Here is a 14,861-nt window from a genome sequence, read left to right as displayed (position 1 = left end):
ACACACACACACACACACACACAACCTAATCTGCTTCCCAGAGGAGCCTCCCTTGTTCCAGGAGGGGCCCTGCACCTGCTGCGGCGGCTCGGGCCCCTTTGGGTAAAACGTTGAGGGGGCCCAGGAGAGGTGCGCCTGGTTCCCACACATCAGTCCCACATACCAGCCTCACCCTCCAGTACACATCCCAGCCTTGGCCCCCTGCCTTAGGCGGAGCCTGAGGTCTCAGCCACCAGGCCCTGTTCCAGTGTCCTATCATCTGCAGCACCTTTACGTCCTTGACAGTTTTTACCCTCAAGGCCTCCTCCCTCTCCTGAGCTTCAACTCCCAGTCGGGAGGCTCAGACCGCTCCGAGGAAAAACAGGCGATGAATCCAGGCCGCCTGCAACTTCCTACCTCCGTCCCGATTCTGGTTTTAAGCACCATCTTAAAGGATGAGTTCACCAAATAGTAAACATTCTGTGATTATCTTCTCTTCAGCCTCAAGCCGCCGGCAGGTTTTTGAGGTCCACAAAATATTTCTGGGGCGTCACAGCAAAACAGTGATGTGGCATTCACATCCTGAGAACCAGAGGATGTTGCTTTATGAGTAACTTAGTAGCTATTAATCAATTATCAAAGTATCAGCTGATTATTATTATTATTTTTTTATGATCCACTTAGTCATTGCAGCTTTTGAAGGTGCAGGTAACAAAATCTGCCTGCCAGAACCTCTAAAACTCAACAATCAACGCACCTGCAGCACCAGCAGCAGCCGCCGCCTTCGTTCCTGCCCGCCGGGGAGATCCTGAATCACTAAAAGGGTGAAGAACCACAGAACCACGACATGAAGCCTCTCAGCAGCAGCGCTACCTGGGCTCTATACGTCAAGGGCTGAGCGCAAATCAGCAGGGAGGCTTTTTTCCTCCACCGGGACTCTTTCAGCGCCACGCTGCCTGACAAATAGGCTGAAAGGTTCAGTGCATTAACCCACATGTTGACACTAGGCTGCGAATATGGAGCGATAAAGGGCGGACAGGGGGCTGCAGGGAATGATATATGGCTCGGGTCTTCGGGGGGCAACAAACATGCATGTGAAAAACACACAGGCACACCACACATGCAGCCAAGGAAGTGTTATTATGGCTGGGTGTTTTATCTGTGATGTCCCCCTCTGAGAGGTGAAAGTGGCCCTTCTGGGTGCTTCAGCGCTCCAGTCAGAGAGCTGCCACAACAAGGCTGTATGTGTGTGCGCGCCTGTGTGTGTTTATGTTAGTGTGTGTGTGTGTGTGTGTGTGTGAAAGAGAGAGAGAGAGGGAGAGCATTGAGAGGTACCCTCATTAGGGTTTTCAGACTGAGGAAGAACCCAAGACACAACACAACCACACAGACAGACAGAGATACAGAGACACACACTGTCTGTCTCTCTCTCTCTCTGTCGCACACACACACGCACACACACACTCACACACACACTGGGAGAAACAGTAACGGTAAACTGAAAACAGAGAAACTACCAGAGCACCTGCATGGACGACAGCGATTGAGATCTACAGTGGTGCAGCTGTGATTAGGAGCTCACGGCAGCGAATGACTGCCTCAATACAAGAAATAAAAGAGAGAAGAGAAGATGCGGACTACAAACGAGTGAATGCATCTGCCAGCACAGTGCGACCATTTTATATGACGAGAAGTCTTAAAATAAGTTGTCGGGTCCAGAAATAAGTGGGCTCTGATAAGCAGTTACTTTAAACATGCACTCACGTACAGTTACTGTTAAAAAATGGAGTCAGTAACGTCATCCAAGTACAATATAAAAGTAATGTAACTTGATTCCATTCCATTCTATTTGGATTACCTCAAAGAGAAGTTATCCCTTTTTTTTGTTTGTTTTATTAAATCTGTCTGTAATCTAATTACATCTTTTTTTCCCCCCAAACTTTAACAGAATACAGTTACTATTGTTTGTATCCTAATTTGAATCCCTTTGAAATAAGTGGACAGTGCAGGTTTTTGGACCAGGTGACTTGAGATCAGAGTTGCTACAGATCAGTAATCGTGAAATACACTCATTATAATAACATGATTCTTAATTCACACATTTTCACACAATCAACATACGTCTGAACTGGGATGTGAACAACAAGATGGAAGTCACATACATCGATTAATTTACCACGTGGCAAACTTGTGACAGGAAAGGTGCACTGTGTAGGTCTGAGGAACACATTTCAACCAGAAGGGAAAGATCTTCATTGACTGATTTTCTTATGCTGAAACAAGCTTATTAAACAAACTCTATTCATTTCCATGACTGAATAAACTAAATGAAAAATGATACAACTTCAAGCTGTGTTACTTTGTTTATATCTGGTGAACCGTGCCGCCTTTTGGAGCCTCAAACAGTGTTCTGGGGACCTCATTTTGTTTGTGTGAGTTTGTTTTATGACCTCTTTCATATTGTAGATATTAAAATCGTGGGCGAATTTCCTCTCCAAAACGTACAACACCATGATTGTTAAACAGAACTGAGCGTAGTCCCTCTCTAGAAAAAAAAAGAATGACTTCATGCAGCAGAGAGCCGAGGAGAAATCGGTGAGTCTCACAGCCTGAGGAAAGAAGGTGCTCCGTAGTTTGGTGGTGTGTCAGCAGATACCAAAATACCTTCATCAGCTATGGGATGGAGTGACATATATGGCCTTCAGAAGAGGAAACAAAAACTGCTCTGTTAATAAAGATTAAATGTGCCATATTTGGTCTGGCGTCCTGACAACTTCCTGTTATTTGTATGAGGGACAGGGTGATAAAAACAGAACTTATTGCCATCATTGCCGCCTGGTGTTTTAACTGTCGACCGACTTTTATTAAGATCCCTGTCGGATAAAGAAATACTGGAAACTGTAAAAGCAGCAAGTCAACAAAAGAAAAGTCAAGGAGTTTATTGTCTCATTGAGATTTAACTGTAAACTGCACGAGTTCCGGTGCCTCTGTCACTGAGAGAGAAGACGGCAGCACACGAGTTTCCCGTGAATGGGAGTATGTGTGTGAAAGATAGTGACTCACATCGTGAGTTTAAGAAGTGCAGCTTTTTTTACACTCCCATTAAGTCCTTAACATCACTGCACCTTCAAAGATTCAGCAAGAAGGGGAGAAAAAGGAAAAGAAAAGCCCTCTTTACCCTTTTGCTCCCTCGAGGAAGTACATGGAAAAAAAAGAGAGAGAGAGAGAGAGAAAATGAAAGAAAAAAAAATCTCCTTCATCTCTGTAGGCAACCCAAATCCTCCTGTAGCTGCAGCCAAAAACTAAATTAAAAAGAGTGGAGTGTTGTGGTGTTTAACAGGCGCAGCGCAGCGCCGAGAGGATGGAGGCTCTCTCATGCTTAACAATTTGTTCCTCTGCTCTCTGCTGTTCAGAGGGATCAAACCAATTAAAAGCACACTACTACCACACACACGCACACACACACACGCACACACACACACACACACACACTGGCATGACTATCAGCGACACTGAGCTGTGCTCACTGTTCACCAGCTGCCTTCCTCCTAAATTGTGATTCTTCGATTCACTTACATTTTCACAACGAACGGCGTGTCTTAAAGGATCTGACCAACCCGCCTGCTGCTCGCTTGAAGAAGCCTCGTATGTTTTCTCAAAGATGTCTGCTACTCTCGTGTGGAAATGTAGAAACTCGAGCCAAAGCAGTGGCAAAAGTAAAAGTTACAAACTGTTAAACTGTCGATGCACGTTTTCTGCATCAGCGTATCATTATGAAGTAAAAGCTGATTAAAACAATGTAACGGAAGTAGAACAATGAAACCATCAGCGTTCACCTTGGATTTGCTACCACGATACCACTTTGTCGTCCACTGGCCACCCTGAAAAGGGGAGGTTGACTGGAAATCCATTTCTATCGTACACTAAATGATTGAATGGAGCGTTTTAAAACTTTAAAAACAGCCCAAATCGAAAGAGTATCAAACGGCTCCACACAGCTTGTCAGGTGTCATCAGTCAGTTGTTCAGGAGAGCGCTGGTTTGCTGCCAAGCTCCAGAAAGGCTTTGCGGACTGCGACACTTCACCTGACTTTCCATCGGCGTGAGGCTGAGTAGATAATGACTGAAGTTTTGTGGTGAACTTATCCTTTAAGTACCAAACGTACATGTTCAAGTAATACACTTATTTTTTTCATGTACAGTGCGTATATACTGTATACACTGATGAGGCTGCTCAGTAGGAAGCTACCACTTCTAATAAACGATGTGGTGCTGGGTAACTGATCGCTCTGTGGCACGTTGAGCACTTATTTAATTTTGATAATGACATTTTACCTTGTGCCCTCACCTTCGTAATTCTGCTTGAGTAAAATTCTGAACGCAGAACGCATTCATTGACAGAGAAGTGATGCTACACTGATTTATTGCTCATAAAAAGATTTGAATGCTGATAACTCGGCTAAACAAATGGTGGTCTTGTCACACAATGGTGCACTTCTTTGCAAAAAATGCTACGCACATAGTGTCGAACACTATTTTCAGAGTGTCCCTGTGGGAAAAGAGAGCAGGAAGGAATTCATTCAGGTCTCCTGGGTCAGAGGTCAAAAGTGCCATTAATGAGCCCCAAACATCTCGAGGCGCTTGCTGAATATAGGAACTTAACACATGCCAGACGCCGGCAGGAAACCCAACAGCCTCCTTCAGCTGATGGGATAACGCAACCATAATGAAACGGGAAACCACGCCGCTGATGAAGTCATGTAACTGCAGCTCGAGTTCAAAAGCAGAGCTGCAGCCTCAGAGAAGCATTAGCGAAGGCCTGAGAATGGAGGCGCAAACAGCTGTGATTAAACTGAGGGATGACGATCTTCCGCAGTGACACAACCTCATTTGGTCTCCTGGTGGCCTGCATACCTCGGCTTCCAGCAGGCAAAATACCCCCCAGGGATCCTAAAATACACGGCAGGCCCAGCCAGCCAGCCAGCCAGCCAGCCAGCCAGCCAGCCAGCCAGCCAGCCAGCCAGCCAGCCAGCCGTGAGGTGGGGCAGCAGCCGGGGAGAGAGGGGGGAGAGAGGAAGGGCCAGGGGGCAGAGCTGCAAGCCTGGACAAGCCAGATACCTCCACGGGCCTCAGATGACAGTCAGACCGACAACGCACCAGGAATGTTAACCTGTGGAGCTTTCTCAGTGTGTCTGCTTGCATGAAAAATATTGTTCAAGAGCTGCGAGACTCAAGAATCATCGGGCGAAATGACAAATGGACAAGATGAGTCAGAGATGGTCGCTGTGTTCTTTTTCATGTGGCCCAACTGCCTGTATTTAGCCATACTTCAACCCTCAGATCACTGCTAAATGGGTAGTGGGGTTAATTTAGGATTCATGGCTCGATCGGGGCCACCGGGGTCACGGAGGTCGTTACCTGCTCGGATAAAGAAAGGATTTGAGCGACACATGGTGGCCGCACAAGGTCACTGCAGCGGCCACTTTCAGGACGACAGAGGGCGCAGTTTGGTTTTTTCAGTTTGTGAGGGGGAAAAAAAAAAAAAAGGTCACACACAGCTCCCGAAACACACACAGAGCACTCACAATTTAAAAAAGGGTCAGATTTAGCATCTTACAGTTTTCTGGAATTAATTTAATTTGATTCGATTCTAAACACGCACACACACAGCTGCTGCTCTAGATGAAATAAATGTTTCTACAGGGTTACAGTCATTTGATGAGAACAAAACCAAGTACTTCATCAGCAGCCTCGTCACCAACACGTTCACCAAGACATAAACAAACTGGACTGGACTGGGGATTTGGGACATATTCAACTAAAAAAAAACAAAAAAAAAACAAAACAAAACAAATCTAACAGCTCAAAGCTCGACACCTCTGCATGGTGAATTCAAACAGATGATGACACAATTACACTGATACTTGAAATCTGGTTTGTAATTTGTGAAAACAATTGGTACCACTTCACTTTAATCCTCTTATCCAGCATTTATAAGCACTATCATAAAACATAAACAAAACTACCATGAAGTCTGCGACAGATTTGAACCTTGAGCGATGTATTTCCCAACTACAGCTCCTCCTGAGTGCTCTCGTGGAGGATGGTGTATAAAGAGCCGGTGAATGATGAAGTAGTTGGAATAAAGTATGTCTTCATAGGAGAACTTATATTTGATGACAAGGACTGTTTTAAAGGGTAACTCCATCAATTTCACACATTAAAGTGTGCTTGCCGGCTTAAGCAACGTTATTATTTCGTAAAGCATTTTATGGCTTCAGAAGAAGCAGCATGTAATCTGATGAAGTGCCTCCAGTGATGTCACTCAGTAGCTGAGTTGCATTGTGGGTACAGTAGGTGTGAACAGTTTTAAAAAGAACGAAGACTGAGTGAAAAAAAAAAGAGAGATATATCTTCTTCTGCTGTATTGCTTAATGTGTACAAGCAGCAGACTTCAAGTGAAAAATCTACATCAGTGGACTGCTTTTCAAAACCTGCCGCCTACATTACCCACAATGCAAATTAGACACTGTAGCCAAAGGCTTAATATATGCAGTACTTCCCAAGACCAGTGAACACACTTTAAGGTGTAAACTTGGCAGAGTTATCCTTTATTATAAACGCAAAAATGTCATTGTAGTGTGTTGTAAACCTTTTTATTAAGCAAGTACGTAGTGCTTATAAATGCTAACAGAGGACATTATAGTAAAGGTAAAATTTTTCATTTGATCTATTTTTTCCACTCTGCATTATATTAATCCAACGCAGGGTTGGACCTGTGGCCAATATAGTAGATGGTGGACGGCTCGTGAACTCTTTCAGACAACAAGGTGAAAATGATTTAAAGCCCCACAAAGTAAGAACATACACACATGTGCTGATGGCTGGTAGCCTACCTGATGAGGGAGTAAAATAATTAAGGCTCAGTCGCTGCTGTCTGCATATTAAGACTATGTTGCTGCTCCCAAATGCCCTCCAGCAAGAAGCTCTTCACCTCCACTCATGTTCTGCTCTGGTTAAAAAAAGGGAATACTGATGCTTCAAACCACATTTTAAATGTTCAGCTTCAAAAAGTGCAAATGTTTCAGTTCATCAAACTGCGTTGGTTTTGGTTCTGACCACTACAGACATGCTGTATAGATCTATGAGGCCTATGTAGTTACTGCTCTGTAAACACAGGAGGCTGTAGGACTAAAGAGTTCAGGACTGGGAGACGTTCATCATCGGAGTCTGGGGAAGATTCTGATGAAGAGGATCATGCTGATGAAGGTGAAGGAGACCAGGATGAGCATCAGCCACAGCAGCCAGTTGACAGACTTCTTGGTGTGCTGCTCCAACCGCTCCGACTCCGTCTTCAGCTTCTCAAAGTTCATGTCCGCCTGACGCATCGACTGGCTCAGAGTCTGGGGGGGAGAGGACAAACAACGGATGATGTACACGTCGAGATCACGGTCACGGACTACACTGGATTTCATGGAGAGAGTTTTTGTGTCAGTTGTGAATATGTCACATACTGCTCACATGTGGCGTCAGGAGGAGAACATGTTTGAGACACAAACTAAAAATAAACAGAAATACACTGGCAAAAAAAAATTTGCTTGTTCTGTTGATGACTGAGGTACTTGTACTTTCGTTGCGTATTTCCATATTCCACATTTTGGAGGCAATTACTGAATTTTTACTCCACTACATATGTTCGATAGCTTTAGTGACTAGTTATTTATTTTGGGGATCTAATAATCGACCAGGCTGACAATCAGACAAACACAGTATATGTTATTATATACATTATTTACTTTTACTTGTAGTTTTGAAACTTCTGTACACAAATTGCCAGAAAATTACTTTTTATGTTTAAGTGTATTTAATGCCCAATCCTTTGAAACTTTTACTCAAGCAATATTTCAACACTATGTTTCTGCTTTGACTCAAGAGTGACATTTGGGTACTTTTCACAACGCTGGTAGGTGATCGACAGACTGTATTCAAATCCAATACAACATCCATGCAACGTCCAGCATGCTTCTGCCTCCCCTGGCTTTCTGCTGCAATCCAAAAACGACCTCTGACATGAAAAAGTGCAAACAAACGGTCATTCCAGTCAGAATTCCAAGGCAGACACTTGAGTAATCAATTCAAGTCCGTCGACATAAATACACCTGATGTCAGTCACAGCCATATAGCAGGACACACAGAGAACAGCAGAATTAAGTTTCATTCATTTTTACTTCATGTAGTGTTTATCTTGTTAAGCTTAGCTGAATTACATTTAAAGTAAGTCTTTATACAGATGTGGTACACTCTCTTACTCCTCCCGTCTCTTTTAAAGTGTGCTAATCTGTTGAATCAGCTGCTGTCGGTTCTCATTAGCTGCTTGTGAAGTTCAGAGACTTACCATACAAAGACCTGTTTCCTGCAGGCATCCATGTTCCCCCTAGAAGATGCACTCGAAGTCATTTAGACTGGATGTCGGGAATACTCAGAAGTTATCGACTTGCAATGGACTGCCGCATTAAACATTCAACCTCATCTGCGACTTTTAAAACACAACATCCCCCGTCACATATTATTAATAACAGTGGCTCGACACAAAGAAGAAGCTTCTAAACACGTGCTCCACTGCCGTTTGCTTTGTTTACAAGCCTAAATGTTCTGGTCCCTGTTGGGCTCAGATGTACGATAGATATCATCATCCTAGCTGATACTAACAATTCTGTGTGGTTACCTGGTTGTCCTGTTTGATGATGTTCTGTGCTGCCAGCGTGTTGTTCTTCAGGTTTCGGGCCAGGTTGAGCATGTCGTCTGCCAGCTTCTCCTGCAGGTTGTGGTGATGCTGCAGGACGGCTTCCAGCTCCGCGGCGGACTGGCGCTCATCCAGAGGAAGCCCTCTGCAAGAGGTGAGACGGACCGATTAACATTTTGATTTTACCGCACACACGGAGCCGAAGCACTGCAGTCACCACACAGATTCGAAAGGATTTGAAAAGCCATCACTGGTTGATATACTATTTTGTATAAGTAAAGAAATACAGCATAGCAGACATCAGCTATTCAAGACAATAAGTTGCACAGCTTTACCTCCTGTTCCGCAGGTCTGTTTCTGATGTGCCTGTAGAAAGAAAAGGAGATCATCAACCTCCAAAAATAACCTTTTCAATCAGAAGAATAATGTGTTCAAGAGGGTTTATGTCTAAGTGTTTAGTCCAGATGTTGAATTCAAGATTCCTCCGAATTCCAGAAATATTTCATACCTTTGCCTGACTTCCCCTGCAGAGACAGAAAAGAAGAAAATGCATTTAAAATAGTTATTCTGTAGAGCCGGATATTTACAGTTATGTTATTAAAATTAAAAAGTGATAACTATAACAATAGTTCAAAAAGTAAAATACTGTTTAGCTTAGAGGCTAAAATGTCTAACTTCTAAACAGCATAATATTATAAGCTGAGCATTTGGTGAAGAACAATGCATAACAATACACACTGACTCAACGGTCGACCCCTCATCCTACCGTGCCGAGCAGCTCGTCTCTCATCTCTCCTGTACAGCGGGCCTTCGTCTGCATGTGGACAGTTTTAGTGGCGGGCATCCTCTCATTGGCTATCGTCGGCGTTCGCCCGGGAGCGAGGAACTGATTAGCTAAAGCCTTTTCTGTTGGTGAAGACTTAGCAAGAGCAGGAGAGACATCAGGTCAGACAGCTGACTGGACAAGAGAAAAACTCACGAGACCAGTAAAAGAAAATGTGACTGTTTCAAGTTTTGAGGTAATTAGGATGTGTAGGTCACGACACAACAAATAAGTTATACAGAGAATGGAAGCCTGCTTAAATGTGATTAATACTGACGTAACGATAACACATTATTACACACATTAGATCGAAAATTTTAATAATCTTAAAAGTGAGTGTCACTAACCAGTTTCTCTGCCTCTAAAAGTCCCTTCAGAAAGTCAACTTTTCTGGTGTATTCAGTCAGGACTTCTTGTGTGGGTTTGCTGAAAAAAGGCACACGTTGTTACTTAACGGCAGAATCATTAGATATACCTACGGATTAATTACGTGGACAGGCATAATGCTGGTGTGAAGAGTGAGGGAGGCACTCTGCTCAAAACATCAGAGAAATGCATTACTTAGTGTGTCTGAACGTTGGGCGGTCAGCAAGTATTGAAGTATTTGCCTGTTATAAACAATAAATACTAATAATAACATTAAGATACATTAGATGGATAAGAGAGATGTTACCTGTGGCATTTCCTCAGAGCCACCAACATCTCCTCCAGGGCACCAACATACTACAGGAGAGAAGACACAATCAGTAGTTATACAATACTAGGAAGTTGTAATATGTTGTTGTAATATATGTAGTAGATTATGAAGTTGGTAATGGTCCGTTTTTTAATATAAACAAACAAAAACAACAACAACAACAACAACAACAACTGCACAGTCATTATGGAGGTTGTGATTCTGTTAGGGCAGTCTCCTTGATACAGGCTGAATTGTATGATAACACAGCTAAACAGTACAATACAGACACGACAGCCCAAGCAAAAAATCTGCATATTTTATCCTCATAAAGTCGATTTGCTGCAGGACTGTTTCACCTAATGAACTGTTAACTGACAGGATGTGATATTGTAGCCATAGCTTCGACTTTACTGCACCGTTTCTGATTATTTATTCGTTTAGATGCGAGTGCCTCCTACAAATAGTCTTGGATTGTTTGGATAAATGTGTATGTACATATTTTGTCATTTTTGCTACGTGATTTCTCGATGATTTAATGCGGTTTGCAATTGAAGAGCTGTGTATCGTTTGATGAGGAGTAACTTGTGTCGTTTCTACAGGAAGCTAACTCGGCAAGGACACAGATCTACAAGTCAGCCGTACACTGGTTATTATTATTATTATTATTTTTTAAATTGCCTGGGAGCAAAACAGCAGTCAAGGCTACCAGCTAAGTAAATCCTGTCTGTGGCTTCAGTGACGACGTGGCTAACAGACGGAGCGGTTCGCAGCTGCAGCTAACAACAACAACAGTCATGCTAACTTTAGCTAGCGAAGGTCAGAGAAAACGGCGCTGAACGGTAACATTCGCCCCGTGTTCATCGGGTCTTACCTTCTCTAGTCTCCATTCAGTTTCTCCTCGTTTCTCCGACGCTATAGATTCACAGCGAGACAATAGTCTGATAAAATTTATTTCTAACCTAGAAGCCATGTTTGAGGCTGACGCACCGTCGCTGCAGGATGACGTCAAATGGCTCAGTCCTGAAGTGGGCGGGACTTCAGGGTAGGCTGCCCAACCAGCATATTAGACCGATTGAATTCAGTGTGGCGCCTTATTCTAACAGCGAACCCACATTTAATACCTCTGATCTAATCTGTACTGAAATTCAAACTCAGAATTTTAACATTTTCAATATTAATGAGGTAAAATCTGATCTGAGATTCCAGGTACATACTGTACACTGTGTACTGTATGCATCTTGCTTTACTCATTACTGATATATGCACTATTATGAAGGTTCATTTAAAAAAAAAAAAAACCCAAAAAAAACATTTTAAATGCATCTCATTTGGAGGTTAATATTGTACTGAATAATACTATATCCCAATATTTGTTGCACCTTGTTTGGGACAAATAACATCTCTGTCAACGTTTTTAGCACACGGCAACAGGTGACAGTGCATTATTCTCAACATTGCAACAATTCTTTAAATCTAAGTTATGATGTAATGAGCCAGAGCCATTGAAAACAGCTGTGTGGGCATGCAGAACCTTGAATCTAGGGTATTAAGGATATCTGCTGTATGCGTGAAGCCATTCCCTGATTTAATTTATCTCTAATTAAGAAAGGTAGGGAGTTCAATTTAAAGAGAAAACGGTGTGTGGTCTGTCAGTGTAGACAGACCGACTCCCTAGGAATGCAGAAACTTTAATTTGAATACCGTAGATTCGACTAAGGGCAAACTGAATATGAAAAGAAAGAAAATTTTGATAGCAGTGAAGCTTTCAGGATCTTCTGCGCGACAGGCTGAACAGAATTACTACTTCAGAAAAACTACTTCTAACAGCAGAGCTGAGTGGCGCCCTCTTGTGTGCTTATGAATTGAAGTTTATCTTAATCAGACTCCTTTTCCTGTCCTTTCAAAACACAATTCTTTACTTATCTCTAAGACATCATGTTCATTAAGTCATTGCTGCAACTTCGCTCTGTATTAAGGAATTCCTTAATAGAAACAAAAAATAGTGTTGTTTTCTCATGTAGGTCATATCGAGGCATATTTTCATAACCAGGTAAACGCGTTGTAGTAGCTTTGATTAACATTTTTAATAATGGTCATACCACAAACATTTCTGTATATTTATATACAATTCATGTCAATGTCAATTTTCTTTTTTCTATTAACGATTTTTGACTTGCAGTACCTACTTTCATCTTTTATTCTATATTTTCTCATACTTTGTTTATTGTTATGCACCAATACACCAAAGCATATTCCTTGCATGTGAAGACTTATTACCAACTTACCCCAGTTTTGATTAAGTAACTATCAGGTGCTCCTCTTCTGTCTTAATATAACAATATATAAAGCACATAAATTTAATGTAATTAATCTGTGAATGTGTTACTGACAATATATTGGTGGTAATGTGCTACTTTTTTTGGAAGAGATTACTAATTTATAATTAACTCTTGTTTTTTCATTGTTTACATCAATAAAGTAGATTACTATGGAAGACCAAACCTGCAGAAATGAGAAATATATAAATGGCTCAATATATACATTAGTATGCTATTAAATTATTAAATATTAATGTCATTTTTTCATATTCATTAATAACTACATTTATTTGCAATTATGTTTTTGGTGCATTTAGTGCCATATACATGTATTTACCGAGCCATTTACATATTTCTTTATTTCTGATTCTGGTAGGTTCACTCCTTCTTGGCTAACCTGCATTCTTTACTAGCAATTGTATCTTTTTTTCCCCATTATCCACTCACAGATGAAACGTAAGAAACCTGATGAAAACACACAGCAGCAGACGTTACAAGCATCACGTTCTGTATTGTCACGTTAATACTAATAACCATTACAGTTCACGTCATTCAGTCCCAACCATACACTCTCTGTTACACATTACACATCAGAACATCGTCCTCATATTTCCAGACAAACTAACACATCATTCAACAGCAGTCAGAGAGGAACATTAGTATTACATTTCATACAAAGTTGGCCAGAGCTGTACTTCAGCAGAACCTGCTCATTTAGTTTACTGTGAGCGGCAGGTGCGGGACAGCTGAGCGGAAGTTCATTCTTAGAAAAGGGGAGGTGAGACTTTAAAGACATTGTGGCACGATGTTGCATCAAGGCTTTGTGTTTTTGTTGTTTCAAAAGGAAAAAAGTGGCGTGTGCTGCTCCCATTTCCCTTGCTATGTGAGGAAATGACTTCCTAATGGGGGAGTTTTGTTGTGCGACAGGTGAAGGGGGTTAAGGTGGAGCTGCTGTGATGAGGCACCTGTACAATAGTTGCATTGTGCATGTTTACTGTAGGTCCTTGTTTCAAACATGTCTTGTGTCGGTTCAGTACATTTAACACAGAAATCTGAAGACAAAGGTACCCTCTCTTTATCCTAAATAACCCTTCCTTCCCTCTATAAGCCATGACCTAACACAAGAAAACGGACTGTACATTATTACCAAGGCACTAGCTAACATTTCAGGGAGCATGTTCTGCTCAAGGTGAGAACTAGGAAATGAAAAGTGTGGCTGGAACCTGTGATATTTCCTTGCATTAGCGCATGTTTAAAAAAACAAACAAACAAAAAAAAACAACAGGAGAAGGAAAACAAAAATTGCCGGTCCATTATTATGAGGCTGCAGGAAAACATGCCTCCGTCCCAACTGAATTCATCAACAGCAACCACAATATATATTAAAATGGTAGAAAAGGTGCTTGGCAACAAGTGTCCGGTGATTTCTACTGTCATAAAAGACAATAAGACTTTAGACAAATTTGCAGTTCCTTGATTGGTTCCCACTGACAATAGCGAGCAAAACAGCTTCCATTTTGTGTCACTTTTTCATTCAAATGTTTTGTAATGTACTGTACTGTGATTCTTCTTTTCCTCTCCCCATCTGTAGCCACTCCATGAGTCATTTTCATTCATTTACTTTTATCCACTCTTCACCATCTTTTCTGCTCTGTCTTGGTCAGACGTCATCATCAATAAAAGGTATGTCTGGGTCAGAAAAACGTCTCTTGCCCTTTGAGGCCTGTGTGTCCTGTTGCTGAGGAGAGGGTGTTACCACGGAGATGGAGGTGGAGGAGGAGGAAGCGGAGGGAGGGCATGAGGAGAAATGCAACAACAGGTCACACTCTGACCCGTCGATGTAGAGGGACTGGGTGCTGTCTTTGCGGCGGCCGGGAGTCTCTCTTCTCCTGAAGTACTTCAACGCTTGATTTCCAGGAGGCGTCTGAGTTGGACTGGAAGCTGCCGACCGGGAGAGGACGCCCAGAGGGAGTTTAACTGTGTCTGGGATGACGGGGTTGCGGCGTTGCAGCGGGTGCCTGAAGGAGCTGTTGGAGGATTCGGAGATTGAAGAAGCACAGCTGTACAGAGAGGAGGAGGAGCTAGCATGGGTCAGGTTTGGCAGAGAGACGCGTCCACCGGGGACTTTAGGTCGCTGAGCCAGGTCTGGTGGTTTGGGGGGACAAACTGGCTTGAATCTCCTCAGCTGGGTGCTACCTCGTCCTGAAAGAGAGAGAGGACACAGGAAAAGTTGAGGAAGAGGACGATATCTTCCTAAAAGCTTCTTGTTGAATTCACACACCAACTCTGAGAGGGCAGAGACCAATGGAAGATCATGCAA

General features: G+C 42.5%; 2 protein-coding genes across 10 annotated transcripts in view; both read right to left on the bottom strand.

Moving 5' to 3' along the window:
* Positions 1-5,591: 5,591 nt before the first annotated feature.
* use1 (unconventional SNARE in the ER 1 homolog (S. cerevisiae)) lies at positions 5,592-11,253 on the bottom strand. The gene is made up of 8 exons (XM_037115776.1): positions 11,095-11,253; positions 10,218-10,267; positions 9,892-9,970; positions 9,488-9,640; positions 9,230-9,245; positions 9,057-9,087; positions 8,704-8,866; positions 5,592-7,381 (listed from the first exon to the last, which is right to left on the bottom strand). The coding sequence occupies exons 1-8, from the start codon at positions 11,191-11,193 to the stop codon at positions 7,199-7,201; spliced, it is 774 nt and encodes a 257-aa protein (XP_036971671.1). The 5' UTR covers positions 11,194-11,253; the 3' UTR covers positions 5,592-7,198.
* A 1,629-nt stretch (positions 11,254-12,882) lies between these two features.
* Positions 12,883-14,861, bottom strand: part of LOC119028146 (unconventional myosin-IXb) — a 60,321-nt gene continuing 58,342 nt past the window's right edge. For 5 of the 9 annotated variants that reach the window (XM_037113726.1, XM_037113727.1, XM_037113729.1 and 2 more), the window contains one exon: positions 12,883-14,743. In XM_037113726.1, the coding sequence (XP_036969621.1) occupies positions 14,202-14,743 (542 nt within the window). In that variant the 3' untranslated portion in view covers positions 12,883-14,201. The remainder of the gene's footprint in view (positions 14,744-14,861) is intronic. The other 4 variants (XM_037113733.1, XM_037113734.1, XM_037113732.1 and 1 more) reach the window with 3 other exon arrangements.

This window comes from Acanthopagrus latus, chromosome 11, assembly GCF_904848185.1.
Source record: "Acanthopagrus latus isolate v.2019 chromosome 11, fAcaLat1.1, whole genome shotgun sequence".
In the NCBI taxonomy this organism is placed as follows: Eukaryota; Metazoa; Chordata; class Actinopteri; order Spariformes; family Sparidae; genus Acanthopagrus; species Acanthopagrus latus.
This window is presented reverse-complemented; position numbering and strand designations above follow the sequence as displayed.